Source organism: Vitis riparia, chromosome 7, assembly GCF_004353265.1.
Source record: "Vitis riparia cultivar Riparia Gloire de Montpellier isolate 1030 chromosome 7, EGFV_Vit.rip_1.0, whole genome shotgun sequence".
Classification (NCBI taxonomy): Eukaryota; Viridiplantae; Streptophyta; class Magnoliopsida; order Vitales; family Vitaceae; genus Vitis; species Vitis riparia.
The window spans coordinates 27,523,237-27,546,552 of NC_048437.1; the positions used below are offsets into that span (position 1 = coordinate 27,523,237).

The 23,316-nt window shown below is 34.0% G+C and overlaps 3 protein-coding genes across 5 annotated transcripts; all 3 read right to left on the reverse strand.

Moving 5' to 3' along the window:
• Positions 1–1,542: 1,542 nt before the first annotated feature.
• On the reverse strand, positions 1,543–4,360 carry LOC117919257 (bifunctional protein FolD 2). Its single transcript, XM_034836391.1, has 5 exons — positions 4,105–4,360; positions 3,776–3,959; positions 2,951–3,108; positions 2,553–2,765; positions 1,543–1,910 (listed from the first exon to the last, which is right to left on the reverse strand). The coding sequence occupies exons 1-5, from the start codon at positions 4,216–4,218 to the stop codon at positions 1,680–1,682; spliced, it is 900 nt and encodes a 299-aa protein (XP_034692282.1). The 5' UTR covers positions 4,219–4,360; the 3' UTR covers positions 1,543–1,679.
• Positions 4,361–13,067: 8,707 nt separating this feature from the next.
• LOC117918717 (heavy metal-associated isoprenylated plant protein 35-like) lies at positions 13,068–16,812 on the reverse strand. 2 transcript variants are annotated; one of them, XM_034835568.1, is made up of 4 exons: positions 15,499–16,812; positions 14,409–14,472; positions 14,242–14,317; positions 13,068–14,071 (listed from the first exon to the last, which is right to left on the reverse strand). In XM_034835568.1, the coding sequence occupies exons 2-4, from the start codon at positions 14,454–14,456 to the stop codon at positions 13,389–13,391; spliced, it is 807 nt and encodes a 268-aa protein (XP_034691459.1). In that variant the 5' UTR covers positions 14,457–14,472; positions 15,499–16,812; the 3' UTR covers positions 13,068–13,388. The 2 variants fall into 2 exon arrangements, with proteins under 2 accessions (XP_034691459.1, XP_034691458.1); XM_034835567.1 differs by lacking the exon at positions 15,499–16,812 and having other exon boundaries at positions 14,409–15,466.
• A 2,113-nt stretch (positions 16,813–18,925) lies between these two features.
• LOC117918718 (dephospho-CoA kinase) lies at positions 18,926–20,515 on the reverse strand. Of its 2 annotated transcripts, none has more exons than XM_034835569.1 (3): positions 20,153–20,515; positions 19,870–20,015; positions 18,926–19,519 (listed from the first exon to the last, which is right to left on the reverse strand). In XM_034835569.1, exons 1-3 carry the CDS (start codon positions 20,264–20,266, stop codon positions 19,072–19,074), a joined length of 708 nt encoding a protein of 235 aa, XP_034691460.1. In that variant the 5' UTR covers positions 20,267–20,515; the 3' UTR covers positions 18,926–19,071. The 2 variants fall into 2 exon arrangements, with proteins under 2 accessions (XP_034691460.1, XP_034691461.1); XM_034835570.1 differs by having other exon boundaries at positions 20,159–20,512.
• Between the last annotated feature and the right edge of the window lie 2,801 nt (positions 20,516–23,316).

Here is a 23,316-nt window from a genome sequence, read left to right on the forward strand (position 1 = left end):
ATTTAAAATTGCTTTGAAAATAATGGAAAGAATTTTTAAGAATAATTTTGGAAAAATGGTTTTTGAGAATTGTTTTTTAAAACTGTTCCCAAATAATTTGTAGAAGGAAAGATCGTGGAACTCGAAATATTTTTAACATATTTTCTATATTTTAAAATACTTTTTAAACATAGCTTTAATGTGTATTGCTTTATTTTTAATTACTTTTTGTACTAATATAATTATTTTTTAAAAGAGTCATCAAAACTTTTAAGTGTCTTGCTTTATTTTAAATTATTTTTTAAAACAATTAAGAAAATAATCAAATATATTTCCAAAAAAACATGTTTTATATTTTTAAGAACAAAAAATTGTTTTCTAATTTTAATAATAAAAAAATATTTTTTATTTTTTAATTATCAAACATATTTTCTTGTTTATTCATTTATAAAAATAAAAAATTCAATTGTGAGAGGTCAGGTTGTTGAATTCCATGACCACATGATTGATGAAAATGGCCATAGAAAGGTTGCTAGAATTTTCCTTTCTTTTTGTTATTATTCTGATAGGTAGTGGTAGCATTTACTTGAATCAAGTTGCTGTCATCAATTGAATTTTGTTGATCTAGCCAATTTTCATGGGTATGGAACAGACTGTGAACTTGTTCAAGATTAATGTTGTCAAGTCTTGTTGTCACGGTTACGACAAAGGGATTATATTCGGCACCTGATCCACCTAGAAGATACAAGATGTGATCAATGTTATTAATTTTCTTACCAATACTAGCAAGATTTTTTTTATTTTTTTATTTATAACTATGGATGTCCGAGCCAACTTACGCGCACCTTGACTAATCCCACAAGGCCCTGAAGTTAACAATCGGCTAAGTCTCCAATGGCCCTGAGGAGACTCAAACCGGTGACCACTGGGAGCAAACCACCAATAGTAGCAAGATTATTTGCTATGCCTTTGATTTTTAAGACGTGATCCATCATCTTCTTGCCTCCTTTCTTGGTTTTTTGAAGCATGAATGAAGCTCCATTATCCGAGTAGGATTAGTTGTAGTAAACATCCTTTCAAGAGTGTTACAAAAACTAATTGTGTTGTGGTGATTCCAACAATCTGAGTCATGATGGATTCAGTCAATAAATAATAGAATTATAATCAAATGCCAGTCCGGGAGATTTTAGGATTCTTCTTACTTTCGAATCATGAAAGAGAGGGAGCATCCCTTAAAATGTTCTCATCCAGTAAGAATCCTTTAAATCAAATGAAACAACAAGATAGTTTATGTAAAAGCAAATATGCACATCCACATTATGTCTTAAAGAGCCCCTATTTATGATATATTCTCTAACATAAACTCGTTGAAAACCATCCAAAGTATCCTTAGTCTAAACTGGAGGCTTATGGGCTAAGCTAGATGCTTGGATGCTCTTATTCCCAAAGGTCGATACTGTTTGGTCATCCAAAAGTAAAGCTCTGGGTTTTTGCTTGCTCTTATTCCATTCATACAGCTACTGATAGTAGGAGAAAAGCTTAGGGTGTTACTAACAAGCAAAGTAAAATTTCAATGTTAAACTGCTTTATTATTATTAGATTATAGTTTCATGTGCTTCCAAATAGCATTACTAGAGGGAAAATTTTATCAATTGCACAGTGGACAAAATGTCCTAATAGGAACTGAACAGTGAAGGTGTTTACTGTTCAATCACACGCTTTGCACCATCCAATGTATTCTTGAGCAGCATTGCCACGGTCATTGGACCCACACCTCCCGGAACAGGAGTCACCCATCCAGCTACCTTACATGCTTCCTGGAAATCAACATCTCCTACAAGCCTATAACCTGACTTTTTGCTTGGATCATTAACAGCATTTGTCCCCACATCAATAACAGCAGCACCAGGTTTGATCCAGCTGCCCTTAATCTGAAAATTATGTATGTTAAGTGCCCAAGTAAGTCACACTGCTAACCAGTTCAATCAGAGTGAATTCCAGTCAAGAAAGTGATTATAATTAAACAAAAATAGAAAGGAATTACAATAGAAACAGAATCATATTTGTTCAATAAGCAAGTGAGGATTAGACCATCAAATAAAAATTGCAGCTTATTAGAGTGGGTATGAACATGCACCATGTACTGACAATGTTATATATCATGTATACAGGAAGGTTGCACCACTTCATGTGGCTTAAGACAGCATAACCTGACCAATTATTTGACATCCAAAAACCTACACCAAGTAATTGTTTAGATTTGTAAATGCTGTCGGTTGTGAATAATAGACCGTTTGGCATTTTAGCCATTTGAACATGGTAAGTTGTGGATGCTCAAGAATATGCCAACCATAACATTGGAATTGTGCTATGTTATATTTATAGGATAATCCGTGCCCTGAAGCACATTCTAGATACAGGCAAACTAAAGACTTCAAAAGGAGACAAAAAACAACAACATCAAAGTGTAATATCCTGGAAGGAGATCAAATAAAATACTAGTACTTGAGAGACCAGGTAGCACATGAATTAGCTTTGGAATAAATAAAAGCAAATCAAATGTCTCTTGTTACCATCATTGCTTGTCCTGCTGCAGCAATAACAATGTCTGCATCTCGAATGATACTCTCTGGATCTTGAGTATGTGAATGAACAACAGTAACAGTGGCATCAGCTTTCAGAAGTAGTAGTGCAACCGGCAATCCAACTATATTACTTCGACCCACAACAACTGCCTTCTTACCCTTTACACTTATACCACTCCTGGATAGAAGTTCAAGACAACCCTACATAGAAAATACTGTCACAGATCAACCAAAAAAAAAAAAATTGCTATGTACAACATGTAGACCTAGCTAAGAACCATTTATAAGTACTTCAAAAACAATTGCTCGATCAACTTAATAAAAACTTAAAAAAGGTAACCCTTGAGATTAAACATATGCACTGTCTTTCATGATTGCCACTGTACCTTAGGAGTGCAAGGAAGGAACAGAGGTTCTCTCCCTTTCATGGCAAGCTTGCCAATGTTCAGAGGATGAAAACCATCAACATCCTTCTCAAGGCTAATTTCACTTAATACTTTCTCTTCATTTATATGCTTAGGCAATGGAAGCTGAACCAGTATACCTGTCAATGTAGGAAATCATGCATTTAAACTGTCAATAGCAGATCCATTGCAGAGATATTAACTTATATCAAACATAGAAGGTGTATATATATCAATATACATATAAAGAGTTATCACCGTTGCTCAATAAGAAGCTGCTGAATCATAACAGTGAGGATTATTAAAGGGCCAGGCCCTCATTCACTTTCAGCAATATTCCATTAAAATCACAATCAAACAATTCAAGAAAGAATGCCCCAAGAAATGGGATTACATTAAAGGCATGCTTGGACATTTCATACTTCCACAGTCATCACACTATGTTGTACATAAAATTCCAAACGATTCCATTCCGTTTTAAATGACATTTGCAGTCAGCATTTTCTTTTTCTGTTCCATAGTCAAGTGAAGATCATCTTTCAGATCCCACCTAATGACACCATTCCAATCTGTCTCCGTAATCGGAATGCTGCATTTTATGCACAATATCTTACCAAAGCATGAATTTGAACACTGAAAAATGAGTTTGAAAATAACAACAGAATAATTGGACAACTATGCAAGAACAAATTCAGCATGGAAAACAGGACAAACTCAGAAATATTCCAGAGGAAAAGGACAAATCATATCTCGGATCAACATGAAGTGTAATATTAAGATATGCAATGAGATTCATAACCGACCAACCGTGTACATCAGGAAGAGCATTTAACTCATGGACCTTGCCGATCAATTCAGACTCCAATACTTGCTCCGGCAGGTCAACATCAAAAGACTTAATACCAACTTCGGCACACGCCTTTCTCTTCATACTCACGTAGCTCTGCGAATCCTTCCGGTTGCCGACGATGACCACCGCCAGCCCCGGAACCTAGGGAAGATGGAGTGAGCAGAGTGTCATAATTTTAAGAAATGTAACAAGAGCTCCATTTAGAAGAAGCTCTGAACTTGATACAAACATCGTACAACTGATATCACTTCACGAAACCCTAGACCGGGAAAGAGAGATTGGGCACCTTGCCGTACTTCTCGGAGAGATGGCGGACTTCTTCGGCGATTTCCGACCGGATCGCCTGAGCGATGGCTTTGCCGTCGATGATTGAAGCCTTGTGAGCGTCCGGCGAGGCCATCGGAGAGAACAGAGGGTAGATTGGAGATTGGGTGGAACTATGTGGTCTGACTGTAGATTGGGAATCGCAGACAGTCCACCACCACCCACCAGTAGGTAGAACACAACTCCGTGACCAATCAACGTGAGCTTTACACGTGGCTTTTTTTAATTTTTCCTCTCACAACAATTTTAATTTTCATATGATAAAATAAAAATACCCAATAATTCACAGAAATTAAAAAAATAATAATAATAAAATTAATGAGATCAAATTCTAATTCTGACAGAAAAAAATTAAAAATTTAAATTCCATTTTTAATTAAAAGCTTCCATATATAAGATTTTTATCCCCACTCTTTATAATAATTATAGACTTCAGAAAAAAAATTAAAAATAATAATTGACATCAATCATAGAAATCTTTCATTTATTAATATATATATACCTTCAGATTCACAGGTACAATCATCTGAATATGAGGACTAGTACAGAGGATTACAATTTTGATATGAATACTTTAGGATTGAAGATCCAGTGATTTATGATAATATCAAGGAAGTTATTGATCTAGGTATGGTTCCAAGACCCCAAGAACATCATGGTTCTAATGGGGTCGTCGGCAGCTGAGCAGTGTTTTCTTCTCTCAATTTCTTTAGGAATTGGAACACCACCACCCTTCACTGCCCAGTTCCGGGCGACGGCCATGACGGCCGCCTCATAGGCCAGCCGGAGCCTCTCTCCGACCGTTGTCTGAGGACCATCGCCGGGAAGGTGTGGAGGCTTCATCCTCGAGAAATGAAGTGGCGATGAGGATAGGATATTGGAAGGCTGGAGTTGTTGGGTGGGGGGATTTATAGAAAAAAAGTAAAGATTTTTCATTTTTGTGATATGAAGGGGGCAATAAAATAGTCCCACATGTCCTTTTGCGATGGGCTGGATTCGTAATGGTTGTGGATGACAGGTCAGCTCGGTACCTGATTTTGTTCTTCAACTACTGTAAATTATTCCTATTCTTTTCATCCTTTTTAGTAATTGGCGTTAGGCGTGGCAAAGTTTGATTGGTTTTGTCAACACAATAATCAATTCAACATGTTTTCTTAGTGTGGGTTTGGATTGGGTATAAATTAAAACAATTTCGGATCAATTTGCATAGCATTAATTTGATTCAAATTGAATTTTAAATTTATTTTTAAATAAATAGATTAATTGAGTTGTAAACTCACGTATCATCATCATTGTGTCTAATGGATTAAGGGATCAAATAGACAAATATCATTTTACAAGATCAAAAAAACTATCATCGAGATTTAGTATCAATTTTGATATTATTTATAATGATTAGTTTTTAATCCTATAGACATTATCTGTTTTAAGTTTAAGGGTCTTTACGACTTTAAAACACATTTATAAGATTAAGAATATATTTATATAGTATCAGAAACATTTTCCTCCGATATGGTGGGACATCAACATAGATAAAACCAAACTCAACCTAATAATTAGTTACCATTTGAAATTGTGTTATTTACATAATTATTATTCGTATTTGATTAAGTTTTGACATTGACATAAACAGGACCCACCAATACCTATTCTCACCCCAATCAAGTTAGTATACCAAATTATTTGCATTTCTCCTTCTTCTTCTTCTTCTTCTTATTATTATTATTTTGTCTACTTCCCAACTTTGATTGTCTTCTTATTTTTAATGGTGATGCAACTTTGATCTAATTTTTAGAAGGGTTTTTTTTTTTTTTTTTTGTTCTTTGTCCCATGCATGATGATCCACAGAATATTTTTTTAGCACAGTCCATGGCATCATACGTCATCCCATTACTTCTAAACAAATTAAAATAGAGATATGGTCTCTCTCGTCATGATATAACCTAAGAAAGCTTAGAATGGCACAAAACCATTATTTTCTTACTAAATATTTTCCTTTCATTGTAGACAAAACTAAAATTACAAATTTTAAGAACAATATTAATATCATAAATTTTTTTATTAAATATCAAATAATTCATATAAATAAATATAAAATTTTTATAAAAAGTTGACTTTTATAATAATTTAAAAAAAAAAAAATCATTGACTTTCTAAATATAATTAATAAAATAAGTATAAAAGCTTTTACAGAGTTTGAAAAAAAAAGTTTTTAATTAAAAGAACTTTTAATTTTTGAAAGTTTTTGAAGAGAGAAAATTGAAAAAAAAAATTAAATATTTTATTGTAATGTCTTGTGACATCCCACATCAAATAGGAGGAAAGTTTCTGGCGTTATATAAATATGGACTCCTCGTAATTATTTAGACGCTTTTTAAAGTCGTGAGGGTCCCTTTGGGTAAAAAACGGATAATATTTACATGGTTGGGAACGAGTCGTTACTAATGATATCAAAACTGATCTTCGACTTCGGTGTGAGGATTTGTTTGGTCTTGTAAGGGTGTTCGTCTCTTTGAGCTCACAATCTTGTGGGACACAACGAAAACGTTGTGTCTGCATAAAGAGTGTTTGTAACATCCTACATCGGATATACAAGAAAGTTTTTAACACTAAATAAGTATGGACTCACAATCTCGTGAGACACAACGAAGATGTTGTGTCTGCATGGAAGATATTTATGACATCCCATATCAGATATAAAGGAAAGTTCCTGACACTATATAAGTATAGATTCCTTGTAATCATGTACACGCGTTTTAAAGCTGTGAGTATGATTGAGAGCAAATCGTTACATCTTGAATTTCTAACTATAATAATTTCAAACTTTACAAAAAGAAAAGTAATAGAAATTGTCTTTTTTCCCATCTAAGTTGAGACCGCCTCCAATGTATATGATACATGTGGGCAGGGAATGGATCGAATGTAACCATCAAGGAGTCCACCGATTGGGGAGGGTGGTGGTTGAAGAAGAATGAATATGGGAGTTACTACTTGAGAGACTATGAGGTGTAATAGAGTGCGACTCTTCGGAATCATGAATGGTCACAAAATTCGGTGTCTACTTCAATCACTCTATTTTGTCTTGTCATGTTTACTTCCGTGTTATATCCTTAGCCTTTTTTTAGTCATATTTTACGTGATTCTTCTCCACTCTCCTGTCTTTTCTCTCACCCCACACTTCACCGTCAAGAATAAAGTGCTCAAACATAAGACTGTTGAGTATTCTCCGGAATTTCTCAAATGGTTCGAGGGCACTTTGGGAACTTTCTTAAATTTACAAAATAAGAATGTGACGTTAGTGCTGTACTCCTGTTCGGCAACAACGAGGAAAATGGATAAAATCATAAAATAGATATAGAAAAGTTGCCTTTTACGTGATACGTCTGTTGGGACTCGGGAGAACTCTTCAGGCAAACAGTGCTTAAGTCCATGCAGGCTTGAGCCCATCAAGTTGCATTGTGTCAGCCCAGGCCCAGCAGAGATCCATATAATTGTTATATTTTCGTTCCCTGAGCCCAGGTCTAATCAACGGCAGCTATTGTTTGAGCTGGACCTACCTTACTAACTGCAATTCAAGGCCCAAGTTTGTAGCCTCTGTTCCAGTTCAAGTCAGGACTTGAAACTCTAGTTCGTTTACGCCCATTTAGAATAAGTACTTGGTTTTTTGCTTGGGTTAAAGTGGGAGTGGAAATCAAATTTATTGAACCAAAGTTTTGTTTAATCTTAGTGTTGATGGTAACAAAATTACGTTTGAATTTAATGGATATATTTGAGTGTGTTAAGAAAGAAAGATTTTTAAAGAGACATCTTAGAAAATATATCGAAAGGAGAAAAAAAAAGATATTGTCAAAATTAAGTAAGAAAGCAAGATTGGGTAAAGTTAAAGAAGATCAACTATGAATTTACATTGAATTTTGGATAGCTTCTTGTGGAAATTATGAGGCAAGCTATACATGATTTCAAAGTTTACAAAATCAGTAATCCAACACTTTAAACGATCAACAAATCAGGGTTAAGATAAAGAAGATATAATGGATTGAAGTTGTGCAAATACTTCTCAAGTTAGGTCCTTACGTAGAGAAGTGATTCAACCAAACAGTTGATCGAGTGTTTAGTTTTGTTTTCCCAACAGTTACTTGCAATACATTAAATGCATAATGGCTAACTAAGTGATATATCAAATAAACGACCAAAGCTTTTGGAAAATCTCCAAAATGGCTAGTTTGCCTCTAATACATATGTATAAAATAAAATTCCTCTAACTCTCATGGTTGTTTTTCCACTAGCTTAATATTGATTATCATTTACCAAGAGAGTGTAATATCGTTATTCAAAATCTTACATTTCCATTTAATACATCTTAATCCTAGTTTTATTTGTATTCATTTAGTTGGATTGTAAGACTAAGAATTTGATTCTTTAGATTGCTTGTGTTTTTGTGAGGTAAAATCTACGTGTAGGGTTAGGAATGACAATTTCACAGGTTTTTCGAGTCACCCACCCCTATTAGAACGGGTATGGAAGCATAGAAATCGGGGACGAGACGAGTTCAATTTTTTTTTTTAAAACCCGAATCGAGTTCAGGGTGGGATCGGGTTTAGTAATAATATGCCTCACCCTGACCTGAATACAAAATTACAAGTTTACCCCCCACCTATAAATATTTGCTTCCTTTAATCATTTCCGATCTTCTTATCTCGTTTTAGGGTTCTCGTTCCTCTCTATCGCTAGAGTTGTTGTTTCTCCCACTCAATGCAAAAATCTATCAGATAATCCATTCGAAAATCCATTCAATAATCCCATTTCCTCCATCTTCTCTTGATTCATCTTTGTTTATCTCATATTCACAACTATTAGCAGTCTCATCAGTTTACACTACTGTCATTTTCTCCATAGGAATTGTTTTAGGTATTTTTTTCGAATGTTGGTTTGTTTGGTTTGGGGTGTTTCTTTGTCAGTTTCTAGGCAAAAGATGAGAGATTTGTTGGTGATATTTGAGATTGTCCTTTTTATTGGGATCATTGTAATTGCAGTTTAATCAGAAAATTTGGAGAGTCTAAAACGTACAATAGATATGTAATCTGGTGGCAACAAGGTGTGGTCTTTTTGTTAATTTCTTTTTCTCATTTCAACATGTTGCTCATGTGGAACTTATTAGCTATCAAGTCTCAAACCCCAATAGTCAAGAAATACATGTATACACAAGGTGCTTAGTTCGAGTGCCTGCAATATTGTAACTCATTGTTTTTCCCTCTTTTTGGACAACACAAGGTGAATACACATATCCGGGTCGGGATGGACCGAGGATGAGATTTTAATTATAGCTTCAAAATGGGGATGGGAGTGCATACCCCATCCTATCCCGGGTTTAGGACGGGATGAGAAATAACCATATATTTTGGGACGGGAATGGGATAGGGGTGACTCGTTCCAAACCCGCTCTATTGTCATTCCTATATAGGGTATAAATGTCGGGTATCATTAGAATTTTTTTTTTAAGAGTAAGGTATTCTTTAAATGAAATTACAAGAATGTCTTTAAGTTATAATCTAAGTGCAAGAGTTTGAAAACTTTGGCTTAAAAAACCTTATCAATTAGTGAACCCTCATCTTGGTTGAAACTTAAAAAGAGTAGACGTAAGTTGGATTGTACTAAATTACTATTTAAAAATCTTAAGTTCATGTTCTCTCTATCCCTTTCTCTATTTATTTCAAGATATTATTCTTTTATTGTTTTATGTGATATCGTTATTTAGATTATCTATTTCATTTGTAATTATACAATTTGTAAAAAAAGACTAACACTTAATTTATTCATTCACTTAAATTATTGTCTAGGGTTGTTTAATTGATACCCAGACAAAATTTAATGTTATAATTTCAAAATAAGAAAATTGGGATCATAAAATTTTATTAAACATAAAATAAATTTACGTACAAATCAAAATAAGGACTTTACAAGAAACAATATTAGTAGGTCGTTTATATTAAGTTTTCTTTTTTTAGTCATAAGCTCTTTTAACAATATTAATCAAGTACAAAATCTTTTATTAAGTTTCAAAAGAACATATAACTTAATACTTAATATTTAATAATTTAAGACAACTTTAATTTAAATTATATTTTTACTTAATATTTATTATCTAATTCTTACTCTTAAGTATTAAGTATGTCCATCCAAATCAACTTAATTTTTTTTTCTAAACTATTAAATTTACATATTTACATTAATAAATATTAAATAATATTATTATAATAAAGAAATAAGGATAAAAAGAGAGGTGGACTATTAAGATATATAATGTTTGTAATTCAAAATAATTAAATTATTTTAACTTATTTTGAACTTTTAAATTATAATATTAAGTTATTTTATCAAATATAGTTACTATTTTTAATGATCTTTATTAAATAACTAAATCTTATTAAGTCATTAAGTTTGTTTTACCAAACATGAGGTAATTAAGTATATTAATTACATTTGATAAAATTATTTAACATTAAAACTTAAAGTTAAAATTATTTTAATAAATCAATTTAATGAATTAATATAACTTAAATGATTTAAGCATATTTTAATTTAAAAACTATCTAAACAAATAAATATTAAGTCTTATCAAAAGTGGACTAAAAAAGCTTAATCAAATTAACATCTTTTTGAGGGGTCTAATGCAAATGATTTAATTGGCCAAGAGGGAACAATGCCTTGGTAAACTAAATGTTAAAGACCAAAAGTTCCCCCACTAGAGGGACAAGTCTCTTCAAGATGTAATCTTACCAAGAAAAAATTGAAGAATTAGGTGGGCTTTACATGAGCCATGAGCCATGACTTAATACACAAGCTTGGTGGCTAACCCACCAGTCGCTGTTGTTAGTGTAGTGTCATTATCATCTTTAGTCCTCCCACTAAAACCATAGTAATTCTTGATCTGAAAGACATTCCCCACCAAAACCATGGTAATTCTTGTACTAAAAGACATTCCCACCTAGTGATTTGGTCACCATATCCATCTCATCTTCCATCACAAAAACCAACTTTTGTGAGCAAGGACCCACAAAACCAGCAAAAATCAGCCATCCAACAACCTTTGAAAGAGTAATTAATATATTTAACAAAAATTAAAGATATTTATGTTGTGTATTATAAGGATTATGATAATGCCATCGATTTCTTTTTTGTCCCATCAATCTAAAAACCTTAAAAGCTAATTACATTCTTTCGTCCTTTCTTTCCCGTGTTTCTCTTGTTCCCCACTTTATTTCTCATTTTCGTTTCCATTTCAAATTCAACAAAACTTATAAAAGAAAATTATTGAGAAAGAACCTGACCACCAACCATAATAGCAACATCGAAACCCTAATTCATTACTCATGAAAGAAATTTCATCCTCCTACATGTGTCAATGAAAAATGGTGTGTGACAATTCATATTTTTCATGACAAATTCAAATGTGTGTTGTAGATGAATGGAGTAAGGTAGGGAATGCATTTACTTTGGGACTTTATAAGATTCTCTTTTTCTAAGATCTTTTCCTTTACTATGAATGGTACAACAATGGCAGTCCCCATTCACTTCACTTTATATCAATGTACTACTGACCATTTTCTTTTGCCTTTTCAGCCCTTTTTTTTTCCCTTATATACTAATAATTTTCTTGAATAAACTAAGCTTAAATTTCTCTGTTTGATATTTATTCCATTTTGAATGTACCCACTATTTCTTGTTGGATTCAGACCCTTTTCCTTTTGGTACACATTAGAGATCGTCCGTGACCACCTCTCGTCCCTTTTCCTTTTGAAAGGCATGTGTTGTGAAAATACCCCAAAGGCTCTTCAATCGTCGGTGATTATTTATTTTATATTCTTAGATTTTTTTATGAAAGAGATTTGAATGAGCCGACTTTGGAGGAAGTATTCCTTATCTAGTATGGAGAGTCTAGTATCGAGATGTGAACATTAAAGATGATGATACGCAATCTCGTTGGGTCATGATGCATTCATTTTAGAACATTTGTTGTATACACTTCCCCTAAACAGAGAGGATGAGGAAATATTCCAAATTCCAATCATTTTCTAGCCGCATGGAAATTTTTTTTGGTTCTTCCACAAGAAAGTGGGACAACAGGGTGATGATTAAAGATGGGCGGCAGAGAAAAGCGATGGGAGTCTTTTACTAGATTCTGTAAATCATTCAAAGAGGAGCCCAGCAGGAGAACACAGAGATAAATAATTCTTCCTCCATCCAGAGGGTTAGATTTTGAAGGGACATTCGGTGGCATTTATAAAATATCCTCCACTAAGTTGAACCCCTAAAACTTTTGTCAATGATTGTAATTAATTCATCACAATTAGATTATGGTTGAAAACAGACTGTTTACATCATTGGATATTGATAATAAATTTAATCATTTACCATAGTCTTCTCTTTTTGGACCCAGATGTGGTCAACTTGAGGGAATCACAGCCCACAAGAGGAACAGAGCTTTCTAGACTTTGGAAACAAGGAAGTGTCTGGAAAAAAGAGGAGGAATAATCCACTCTGAATATGCTTCTCTAGATAAAAGGCATGGTCAAGAGAAGAGGCAAAAAATGGATTTTTCTTTTCGTTGTGCATATTCAATTCTCTTTTGAAAAATCTAACCATTTTACAACAACCACCACCACCACCATGGCTGGGAACTAAATTACTAAAAAAAAGTCCTATTATTATAAAGGATTTCTTACAACTGGGTCCCCAATTCAGTTCACGGGCTACACCCAAAAGAAGGAAAAGCTACAAAAAACCACACAAGCATGCATTCAATGTTTGAAGGTGGGAGTCCAAAGGAAAATCTTTTAACCAAAGAAACAAATTTTGCTTTTCATAAAAGAAAACTTTAACCAATTCCCAAAACCCGTACCTCCTATGGTCATTTAATTTATCATATATATATAAGAGTGAGAGAAATTTTCATAAACAAAAATCTGCTTTACACATCATGGTGCCAAGAAAAAAGAGATTTTCAGGCCCTACAAACAAATAAACATTACAAGGCAAGTGACCTGCTTAAGCAAAACCAAAGTTGTAAGCAAAGCTACATGAAGAGACAAAATACAATAACCACCCTCCAAACCCCAGAAACAAACCCTTTTATTTCACCTAATTTTCCTCCAATCTTCAGTTTCTCTATGCATGCATGCAAATCTTACGTACAAAATACACTAATTATACTAGCGTAGGCTACATATACCTAGTAGCCCGCCATGCTCACATGATTGAGCACCCTTTGTTGTCTTCATCATTCAACTCTTCAATCGGATCAATCGGTGTTGCAGGGCGATAGTAGTAAGAGCTTGTGCTAGGAAATGATGCCGTATTGTAGTTAAGTCCATATACTGGAGGAGGGTAATACAGAGCTGGGTAAGGGTATACGGTAGGAAGTGGAGGGTTCGGAGGTGGTGCTGGGCTTGGACTGGAAACAGGGTATTCAGTGTCAGCTGGCGGAGCGCCAGAGTTTGGGTTGGGGTTGGTGGGATTATTGTTTTGCCCCTTCTTCTTTTTCTTCTTTTTGCCACCTGTGCTGCTACTGGTTTTATCATCAACCTCCTCACTTTCACCACCTTCATCACCCTGCAGCTCATCAGGAGAGGGAGCAGTTTTAGCTCCAGCACCATCATCATCTTTCTTGGCATCTTTTGCAGAGTTTTCAGGCTTATCTGCTGAATTCTTCTGATCACCCTCACCGTTACCTTTATTGCTGTCTTTGGCATCATGTTGTTTCTTCTTATTCTTTGATTTTCCAGGGCTGTTCTCCTTATTGTCAGGCTTCTCTGGCCAAAGCTCAGCGTGTTTTCCAGTTTTCACCAGCTTCTTGATTAGGGTCTCTGCGTCCACATTTCCAGTGACTGTAACTTTATGTTGCTGAGAATCAATCACTGTTGTATAAACACCTGAACATGAAAGAACATGGTAAAATCGCCCCCTCAAAAAAAGAGAAAAAAATGAAGAAAAATACAAGTGAATTGATAAAAAAGAAATGCAACAACTACACATAATAGAACAAATAAGGAAATTGAGAGAAGAAGAAAACACATGCAAGATGGTTGGAATTTGGCGATACCATCGATGCTATGGAGAACTTTCTTCACTTTCTTCTTGCAACCTTCACAGTGGATGGAAACCTTCAAGACCCATGTCTGTGAAACAAAGGAGAAGGATGCAGAAATTGAAGCCACACTTGGAATGAAGAAAAGAAGGGATGGGTGGCAATAGAAAGGTTGGATTTACCTGGTATTTGAGTGGTTGTGGAGGATCTTGAGCTGGTGATGTTGCCATCTTAGCCAAAATGACACTGAAACAGAGAAGCAGAGTCTTTAGAGTGGTATGCAGAAAAAAGGAGAGGGAAGGAGAACTCTGAAAGTGAGTGCAGTGGTTTAAGCTGAAGAAATGGAGTTAAAAAAGTTGAAGAAAAGGCATGAGATAGATAGAGCCAACACTCTGTGGAAACCACTTCAGCTAAACACTGAGAGAGCCAGTGTGTGGATGACACGTCTGACCTCAAACAGAAGTATCGCATGTGCAATGCAGGTGATTTTTCTTCATGGCAAGCTCTTATTGGTAACTCAAAATTAGGTATTATGTAGGACCCTCTTCATGTTCATCCATTTTCCCCAGGCCCTTTGATCCAAGTGATCAGTGACCCACTATCAGACTGTTTAAGAATCTTAAAGGACTGATTTGGGAAAGACTGTATTGAATGATGGACCCTTGCCACACACTGATATACTCCTTAAAGCAAAATAAAGAAGTCAGGAAAAAATTGGAGGGGTTAGGTCAGTACAGAAGTATAACTGGGTAAGAAAAGGTAAATTTCTAACAACTTTTTTCTTGGCTTTGGAATTATTTTTGGTAATGTTACCAGGAAAGCATAATTACAAGGAATTTGTAACAGAGACCAAGAAAGTTAAAAAGAACCAACAGCTTTTGACAAGAAAAGACAAGACCCTAACACCAATTTCATTTCCTCTACAAAGCAAAGCTCTCTTTTCTAATGAAACACCATAACTAGCTTTTGTTGAGAGAGACGAAAAATCTGCCCTCCTTGTATAAATATTATAATAAAGGGTGGTGCTACATTTCCCACCTAAACCTATACACCCCATGATTGGTAGCCACACAAACTGTGGTATTAGCAGTTTCCTGGCACTTTGTTGCAGTATTTATCTAATATTCCTGCAAAAGTTTCTTGATAGTCTAAAAGCATAGTATACAACAAGGGAAAACAACCAATATTTATGGTAACATCTTATATCCATTGTAGGCCCTGCAAGCTCCAGTAAATTGATTGAGACATAATGGTAAAAGGTGAGTGACCAACCTGAATCAGGCCAGTTGAATAAAAACCTCTTTCATATTCTGTCAAGAGCTTGGTTTGAACTTTGATCAGCTATGACTCAACCTGTACCAATCTCTGAAGGAAGTGGACAATGGGCAATAAAAGTGGTATTACATGGGAAGATGCTACTTTCATCCTCACAAACCATGTACATGCGCAAGAACATCATATTCAAAACAAACCTAAACATGGATCCAGCTGTCAATTGACATCAACTCAATCCCAAGCTGCTTTACTGATATAAGAAAAATTAATCTTGAATACAGTAAATTTGTATTTCAATTCATTTAAGCACTAAAGATGAAAATCAAGAATCATGTCATCTCTTTGAAGCTGTATACCAATGCCTAAATCTCCAGTTGTATAATGATGATATGAACCATATTTTATGTTATCCATGCTACTGGACCCTTTTCCCTTGTGGCATCATTTTCTCTGCATGGAAATTGAGTATTATTATACTTCATCTAATCCTAAAGGTTAACAAAAAGCCTCATCCAATTATTTATAATCAAGTTGAGACATCCCAATCTCTATGTAACCAATAAATGAAAAGAACAAGCACAAGCATAGAAAAATTAAATAGATTTTAAGTTGGTAGGCAGGTGATGCTATATCTTGGCAGCTCTATCTAAAACCAGGCGCATTTCCACTTATAGCCTTGGATTAATGCAAAGCCAGTAGAATAAAGGAACAAATTTTAAATTAAGTAGTATACATTTAGAGCTCTCCAACTACACATAACAAGAAGAAATGAAAATCTAAGGACCATTAAGCCACTTAGTCAAAATTTAATTTAAGGCCTCAAATAAAATTCGGAGCAACTGGGCAACAAATTCAGTAATATTTTTGGAAAGCAATTCATTAGTTTCACAACTTTGCTATTACATAACCACAACTTGTAGTTCAAAATTGTGTGAAAGGTAACATCTCACAAGGTGGAAGCATCTGCTGTGCAAGCCAATTCCCTGAATGTTGGGCATGCTCAGCATATAGTATCATACAGAAGCTTATAAGATCAAATGATCAATTTAGAAGGAAAAGCCAGATTTTTGGTAAACATTGGTTCATGACTGTATTTCTATCCAATAGGTTAGTCTTGTTAGGGAACCACTAGTAGAGGATCAAGTGTCAAGTAAACACATTGCAAGCTGCTTCTGCATCATGGCATTTGATGCTATGCATGGCCATAAACAAGTCTAAAAATATAAGGGACCTAAAAAATAAAAAGGGGTGCTGCAATCTGTACTCTTGCACCTTGTTCAACACCCAAAAAATAAAATAATATCACAAAAAAAAAAAAAAAAAGGAAGAAGAAGAAGAAGAAGAAGAAGGAACAAAGATATTCAGAACATATTTCTACAATTAAAAAATTTAACAGTCAGATATCAATTCCCATCTTAAGCCTAATGCTAGATAATAGGCAAAAACATAACATACAAAAGATAATAATTAACATTTTGAAGCAAAAGGCTAATATAGGATTATCACTCAATCGAAATTTTACCACTTATTACTTATGCCATTATTTTAATATTGGAGATCAAAGTTGTGAAACAGGATAAACTACTTAGAATTTTAAAACATAATGCAGTCTTTAATGGATGTTGTCTCACGTATCTCTCCCCTTTAAAAAAGCCAATTATTCTGCTGAACTGTTAGGTCCACGATGACTAATGATTGCACTTAGCACTCAATAGTTCTTGCTTTATGTTCTTTATCAAACAGCCAATAAAAGAAGATGATCATTCTTAGTTACCAGACAAACACTGAACCTAAAAATACAAAATAATAGAACTTGATGCCTACACTGAATTTAATGGGGAGCATAACCTTATTGAAATGGACACGACTCATTTTGGGACTGAAACGCTAATAGATTTTCAGTGGTCAAGGATAAAGGTTTACATTAGACAACTTGAAGCAAGTTTCATCCTTATTAGGTTCAACCAACTATAGCAGCAATCATTTATAACAGACAAAACAAAATCTCCAAGCATATGGAGACTAGAAGGATCAAGGTCAGTCGAAATTCATATCAAACGGTTTGAAGCAGATTTTGAGCCTGTTTGGTAGTGATTCTATAAAGCGTTTCTAACATATCTAACACTTCAATTTTTTTGTCATTTAAGTGTTATAAAAGTTTAAAACGTTTCCTGTAATCACTATCAAACACACTCTTTATCATTTGAGTGTGACCTTGGTCGGAGATAAGGCCGCAAAAGTTTCAACAATATGATGATTTGAAATTGACATGGACAGCTTTGTTCATGACTTAATAGCAAGTAAACTCAATTGCAGGGGCTGAATGATGTCAACAAGTGAGAAACCATATACATTTTCACAACAATGGTTAAAGATGAGCTCTATCCTACATGCACCATGTCACAATTAAATGGATAATTGGTTACTAGAAACAGTAACAAGATTGCAAATTCATGATAAAAAGTTAATTAACTAATTAATTATTCAGCCTTACGTAGAACAAGGAACGGGAAGCAATAATTACTAGTAGTTATCTTGAACATAAAGGAAATAACAAAAAAGAAGCTCCAATTAAAAAAAAAATAAGCTCATTCTAAATAAACCTTCAACTTTAGCAACAGGTTGGATGGTGCTTAACTCAAAACTCCTAAAACAATAAAAAATTCAAGAGCATTTAACATGTTTAAAAAATAAATAAATGAATAAAGGGCATTAAAATGAAACAGACATCTTATCCTTCAATTTCTGATGATGTGCTCCACCGAGGTGTCTAGCATATACCCTTCTCACTCACAACATGGAGGAAACATCAAATAGCATCCGTGGGATGCGATCCTTAATATTCACTGTTGGCGGAAGCCAATGTCCCAATCAAAAATTCAAGAGCATTTAATATGTTTAAAAAATAAATAAATGAATAAAGAGCATTAAAATGAAACAGTCATCTTATCCTTCAATTTCTGATGATGTGCTCCACCAAGGTGTCTAGCATATACCCTTCTCACTTACAACATGGAAGAAACATGAAATAGCATCCATGAGATGCGATCCTTAATAGTTCACTGTTGGCGGAAGCCATTGTCCCAATCAAAAATTCAAGAGCATTTAATATGTTTAAAAAATAAATTAATTAATAAAGAGCATTAAAATGAAACAGTCATCTTATCCTTCAATTTCTGATGATGTGCTCCACCAAGGTGTCTAGCATATACCCTTCCCACTCACAACATGAAGGAAGCATCAAATAGCTCGTTTAGAGTGAAAGTGGAGTTCCTATCAATTACCTAGGTTGACATTTACTAAACCGGAAACACGATTTAGAGACTTGCACAGGAAGTGTATTACAGAACTTTAATCTGTAAATTCAAATAGAAGTTGGTCTTTAATGAATTTGTTAAAAAGTGTGTAGTAAAAAATCCACACATTTCAATCAAATTGACAACCTCTCAATCAAGAACTTTCATTTCCAAGAAAGATCAAAGATACAGCCCTTTGAAATGAAACACAAATAGAGTTACATGAAATACACCAGCAATCTCAGATATTAAAAGTCTCAGGTACATATAACAGCTATAAACCATTATTATAAAATTTTCTGCATATGAGAACACCTATAGTAACAGAAAGAAGAACTGAAAAAGCTCCCTGCCTTGAAAGCCCAAATTCAGTCCATGTCAAGGGCCTTTTGACCTGAAATAATACATTCTGGAACTGTTCATTCAGATCCTCCAGTGACCCAGTGTTATCGATTACTATGTCTGCCTTGCTCCTCTTCAAATCCAGTGACATCTGGGCATTTATCCTGTTTCTGGCATCCTCCTCAGATGTTCTATCCCTTGCCAACAGTCGCTGAAGTTGTGTTTCAGGATCAACCCATACAACAATAATGGGTTTTGTCCAGCCGTCCATCTTGGCCTCAAACAACAAAGGGACATCAAGAACAATAACCTTGAACCCCTTCATCCATAGCTTGAAAACTTCCCAAAAAATACCAGATGATATAAAAGGGGCCAGTAGCCTAAAAATGTATATAAAAACAAGAGTAAAAACTCATATAATTGCATCTTCATTACAAGTTAAGGCAATGAATTATAATCAACTGACACTCAAAAAAGATTTATAGTCCTGCAAATTGATCTATGAAAATTCTAAACTCTAAGAGAAAAAATACACTAATTCCACTAGGTTATCTGAGTTGAAGAGTTTCAATAGGTTATAAGACTAATACTTTCCTATCATGCAATTAAGAAAAGATTGGATACACATCTCTATTGCATAGAATTGTAAACATTTATCATTTTTATCTCCAAGCATTCAGAAGTAAACATCATTTCATAAAATTCAAAAGAACTAAGAATATGAATATACCGGTTGAGCAGTTGGCGTTTGCCCGGATCAGAAAATACAATCTGACCCAATTTTGCCCGGTCAACTTCACCATTATCAAGCAAAATTTCATTTCCAAATGCTGCAACAACCTTCCTCCAACCTCCACTACCTTCCTTCAATACATCCTGCAAAAAATCACCCACTTAATTAGCTTAATTCAATTTTGCATTCGACTAAGAGAGCTGAAAAATTAAATTTCCCTCTAATTATAATCCACTTTTTCGGAAGCCAAACAGGGGATTTAGGGTTAGCGTTAGGTTACACTCACGCGAGCAACGAGATCCGCGTCGACGACGGGGATGCCATGGACCTTGAAGAGATTGGAAACCGTACTCTTCCCTGATGCGATTCCACCTGTCAATCCTACAATCCTCATTTCTTCACCTGGCTCACTGTAAACACCGTACCAAAAATTAAAGGAAAACCCTACCGTACCAAAGAGGAACCGGTTAAGAGAAGATCGAATCTCCCTAGGTTCATTTGATAAGAGCGGAGGAAGGTAAGTTACAGTCGTTTGGACAGTGGCTAAGAATATGGAGATTCAGAGATTGAAGTTTGAGGGTTTATGGTGGTGATTGTAGTCGTTGGGACGATAAAACACCTTCACTATTGTCTTTCATCTTCGGTATTAAGAGCCCATTTCTGCAGTGTTTTTCTTAAAAACACTTTTATGAGAATTAAAAAAATGATTTTAAGAGTGTTTTTATAATATGTTTCAAAGTATAAAAACACTTTTAATATTAATAAATTATCAAAAAAAATATAATTTTAATTACAAAAGGAAAATAATATGATAAACAAAAAAAATTTCATATATATATATATATATGTTAAAAAGAAACTAAAAATAATCTTTTTTTATGATTTAAATAAAATTTTAAAAAATATTTTTGGATTAATAAATAAATATCAAGATATATCAAATTATTTGATAAAATATATTAGTTTAAAATTAATAATTTTTTTATCACTATAATAAATTTTAAAAAATATTCACAAAAAACATTGATAAAAAAACATTGAATAAAAGATAATTTTCAAATTAAAACAATATATGATTACCTATTAATTTCTCAAAAAAAAAAAAACTTTTTTAATTAAAAGTAAATAAGAAGACAAATGTTTTCATAACAAAAATGGGGAGAAAATTATATTCTTATATATTAGAGTCATAATCAAATATCAATGAGATATAAGAAGATTTGCATGAGTCATGGTTAGGCGTCTTTTCCCACAGCTTCAACCCCATTTTTTTTTCTGACCTTCCTCATGTTTTTGTACCAAAAATCATCATTTACAAATGTAGTCTTTAGGTTTTGCTGTCATGTGTCATTTCATCTTTTCTATTGTATGATTTTTTCTGTATGTGCTCAAAATAAGCGAACCGCTTATCCACAAAAAGGTCATCTTTAGGAAAATTCGTGTCTAGTGCCATTTAGAGTGTATATTCAATATTCTGTCAATATTAACAGATTTTCAAACCATCTATAGACTTTTGAGGTCATATGGTTCATAACTAGGAAACAAAGATATATTGTTATATTGATGGTATTATTATTATTATTTATCATTATTATTCTTATTATTAATATATGAAAAAAATTATTTTTGACAAGCCTAATTTCACGAATTGATTAACAAATTTCTCTAGCTTGAAGAAAACGTTGCTCCAATGGCTTAAGGACTAGCAACTTTTGTACTTGTTGAAATCCCTTTCTCACGACAAAAAATTCTACTCAACTTTATCTTGTTTATACCCTAGGGTACCACCATGTTTACCCTAAAATTGCCTCCAAATGGAGGTTTCCATAGCAGCAACCCATGAATATCATACAAACTTCAAATCTGAATTCATTTATATAAGACTAGTTACCATTAAAAAAAACAAGAAAACGAGAAACAAACAAACATGTTGATGTTCAGAAAGGTTTGAAGCATCATGCAAACACAATCACATTAGCAAGCATATAACTACATTGCAGTAAAAAAACAAATCAATCATATGGTTTTATTAATTGAAAGTAGGCCCCCCACCAGAAACAGAATATTAAGTAAATGATTATTTGAACACAATCATTCACGTTTATTGCAAGCATGTAAAGGAGTTTCCTGTGCAATGATCAATAACAGCAGGGAATGGCAAGATAAAATGTTTGTACTGCAACTAATTAAATAAATCCCAAATATATACTACTCATTACATGGTGTGCCAGTCTCAAATAACATAGAGCCCCCTTTTTTGCACTCAATCTCACATATCTAAATAATAGTTACACAATCATTTTCATGTCAAAAATACAAAGCAAGGCCTTTGTTTCCTGCCAGATTTATGATTTATCTAAAAAAATCTGCAAGTGAATAAGTCTTCTTTCTTCCATGTACAAATATCAATAGGACATTGAAAATCCAACATTCCAAAAAATGTCACCATTCCAACAAAGAGCAACACAATGTACCCACTTTCAGTTGATAGCTACATTGTTTGCTTCAAAATCGCTAATAACTAAACCCAAAAAGACTAAATTGAAAGAACTCTAAGCTTTTGACCTCCTGACCTCAAACCAAATCTCATAATGATTGAAGAGTAAACTATCATGTGTATGTTTTGCAACATACTCAAGTCCTAAACTTGTAAGCCTCTTTGTGCACTCCTCTCTTCCCAAAAGCGACCAGAACTTTATATTATTTTTTACAATAGAATTGAGATCTTGTTTCTCTTGGAAATGAGTCTAAGACCTGAGCAAACCCCTGCCGGCAAATAGCAAACCGCTATAAAATAGGCATATAACTCATGGTTAGGCTTAGATAAGACTCTTCACGGTCTAGAACACCAAAGAAAGAGGGCAACTTCCTATAAGGCAACTTATTAAAGTCAAGACTCTTCAAATGCCATAGATATGATTAGAGGTTATACCAGAAAGGTCTAGGACTTCAATTACAACCTATTATCAAATAGCTTAAATTAGATTTGGCTCTCTAATTTGCTCAACCCTTGATAAAGTGAAATTATTGAAGCCCTCTTAAGTAAGTTAGGCAAAGTGTACAAGAGAGGGTTCCTCATTTTTTACCATCATCGGGCATGATCAACCCACATGGTTTAGAGCTCAAATTCTCTAGTTCTAGGCTAATACGTTTTCTCAGGATCACACATGCACTATGTTCACTTGGGAACAAGATTGACTTGGCTAATTTCAGGACTCGTCATCTTTGAATTGAAAATTGACCAAGAAATTATTTCAGACCTTATTTTAGCTCAATGAACCAGTGGCTAGTTTAAGCAAGGTGATGGCAGTAAAGACATGTGGTTGGAGTCAATACAAATAAAACAAGATGAGTTGCAGCCAAAGTTCGCCCATTGTGAAAGAATTAAATTTTCAAAGGTATATATATATATATATATTCCTTTTCATTTACATGTCTTTCCTC

What these genes read in the sequence shown, in the direction of transcription:
- LOC117919257 (XM_034836391.1), bottom strand. Translation starts at nt 4,218, where the DNA reads ATGGCCTCGCCGGACGCTCACAAGGCTTCAATCATCGACGGCAAAGCC. An exon ending in TCTCCGAGAAGTACGGCAAG is followed by an intron (nt 3,960 to 4,104) that starts GTGCCCAATCTC and finishes CATCTTCCCTAG; the next exon opens with GTTCCGGGGCTGGCGGTGGT. An exon ending in TCCTTCCTTGCACTCCTAAG is followed by an intron (nt 2,766 to 2,950) that starts GTACAGTGGCAA and finishes TTTTCTATGTAG; the next exon opens with GGTTGTCTTGAACTTCTATC.
- LOC117918718 (XM_034835569.1), bottom strand. Translation starts at nt 20,266, where the DNA reads ATGAGGATTGTAGGATTGACAGGTGGAATCGCATCAGGGAAGAGTACG. An exon ending in ATCTCGTTGCTCGCGTGAGT is followed by an intron (nt 20,016 to 20,152) that starts GTAACCTAACGC and finishes GATTTTTTGCAG; the next exon opens with GATGTATTGAAGGAAGGTAG. An exon ending in AAACGCCAACTGCTCAACCG is followed by an intron (nt 19,520 to 19,869) that starts GTATATTCATAT and finishes ATACATTTTTAG; the next exon opens with GCTACTGGCCCCTTTTATAT.
- LOC117918717 (XM_034835568.1), bottom strand. Translation starts at nt 14,456, where the DNA reads ATGGCAACATCACCAGCTCAAGATCCTCCACAACCACTCAAATACCAG. An exon ending in CACAACCACTCAAATACCAG is followed by an intron (nt 14,318 to 14,408) that starts GTAAATCCAACC and finishes TTTGTTTCACAG; the next exon opens with ACATGGGTCTTGAAGGTTTC. An exon ending in AGTTCTCCATAGCATCGATG is followed by an intron (nt 14,072 to 14,241) that starts GTATCGCCAAAT and finishes TTTCATGTTCAG; the next exon opens with GTGTTTATACAACAGTGATT.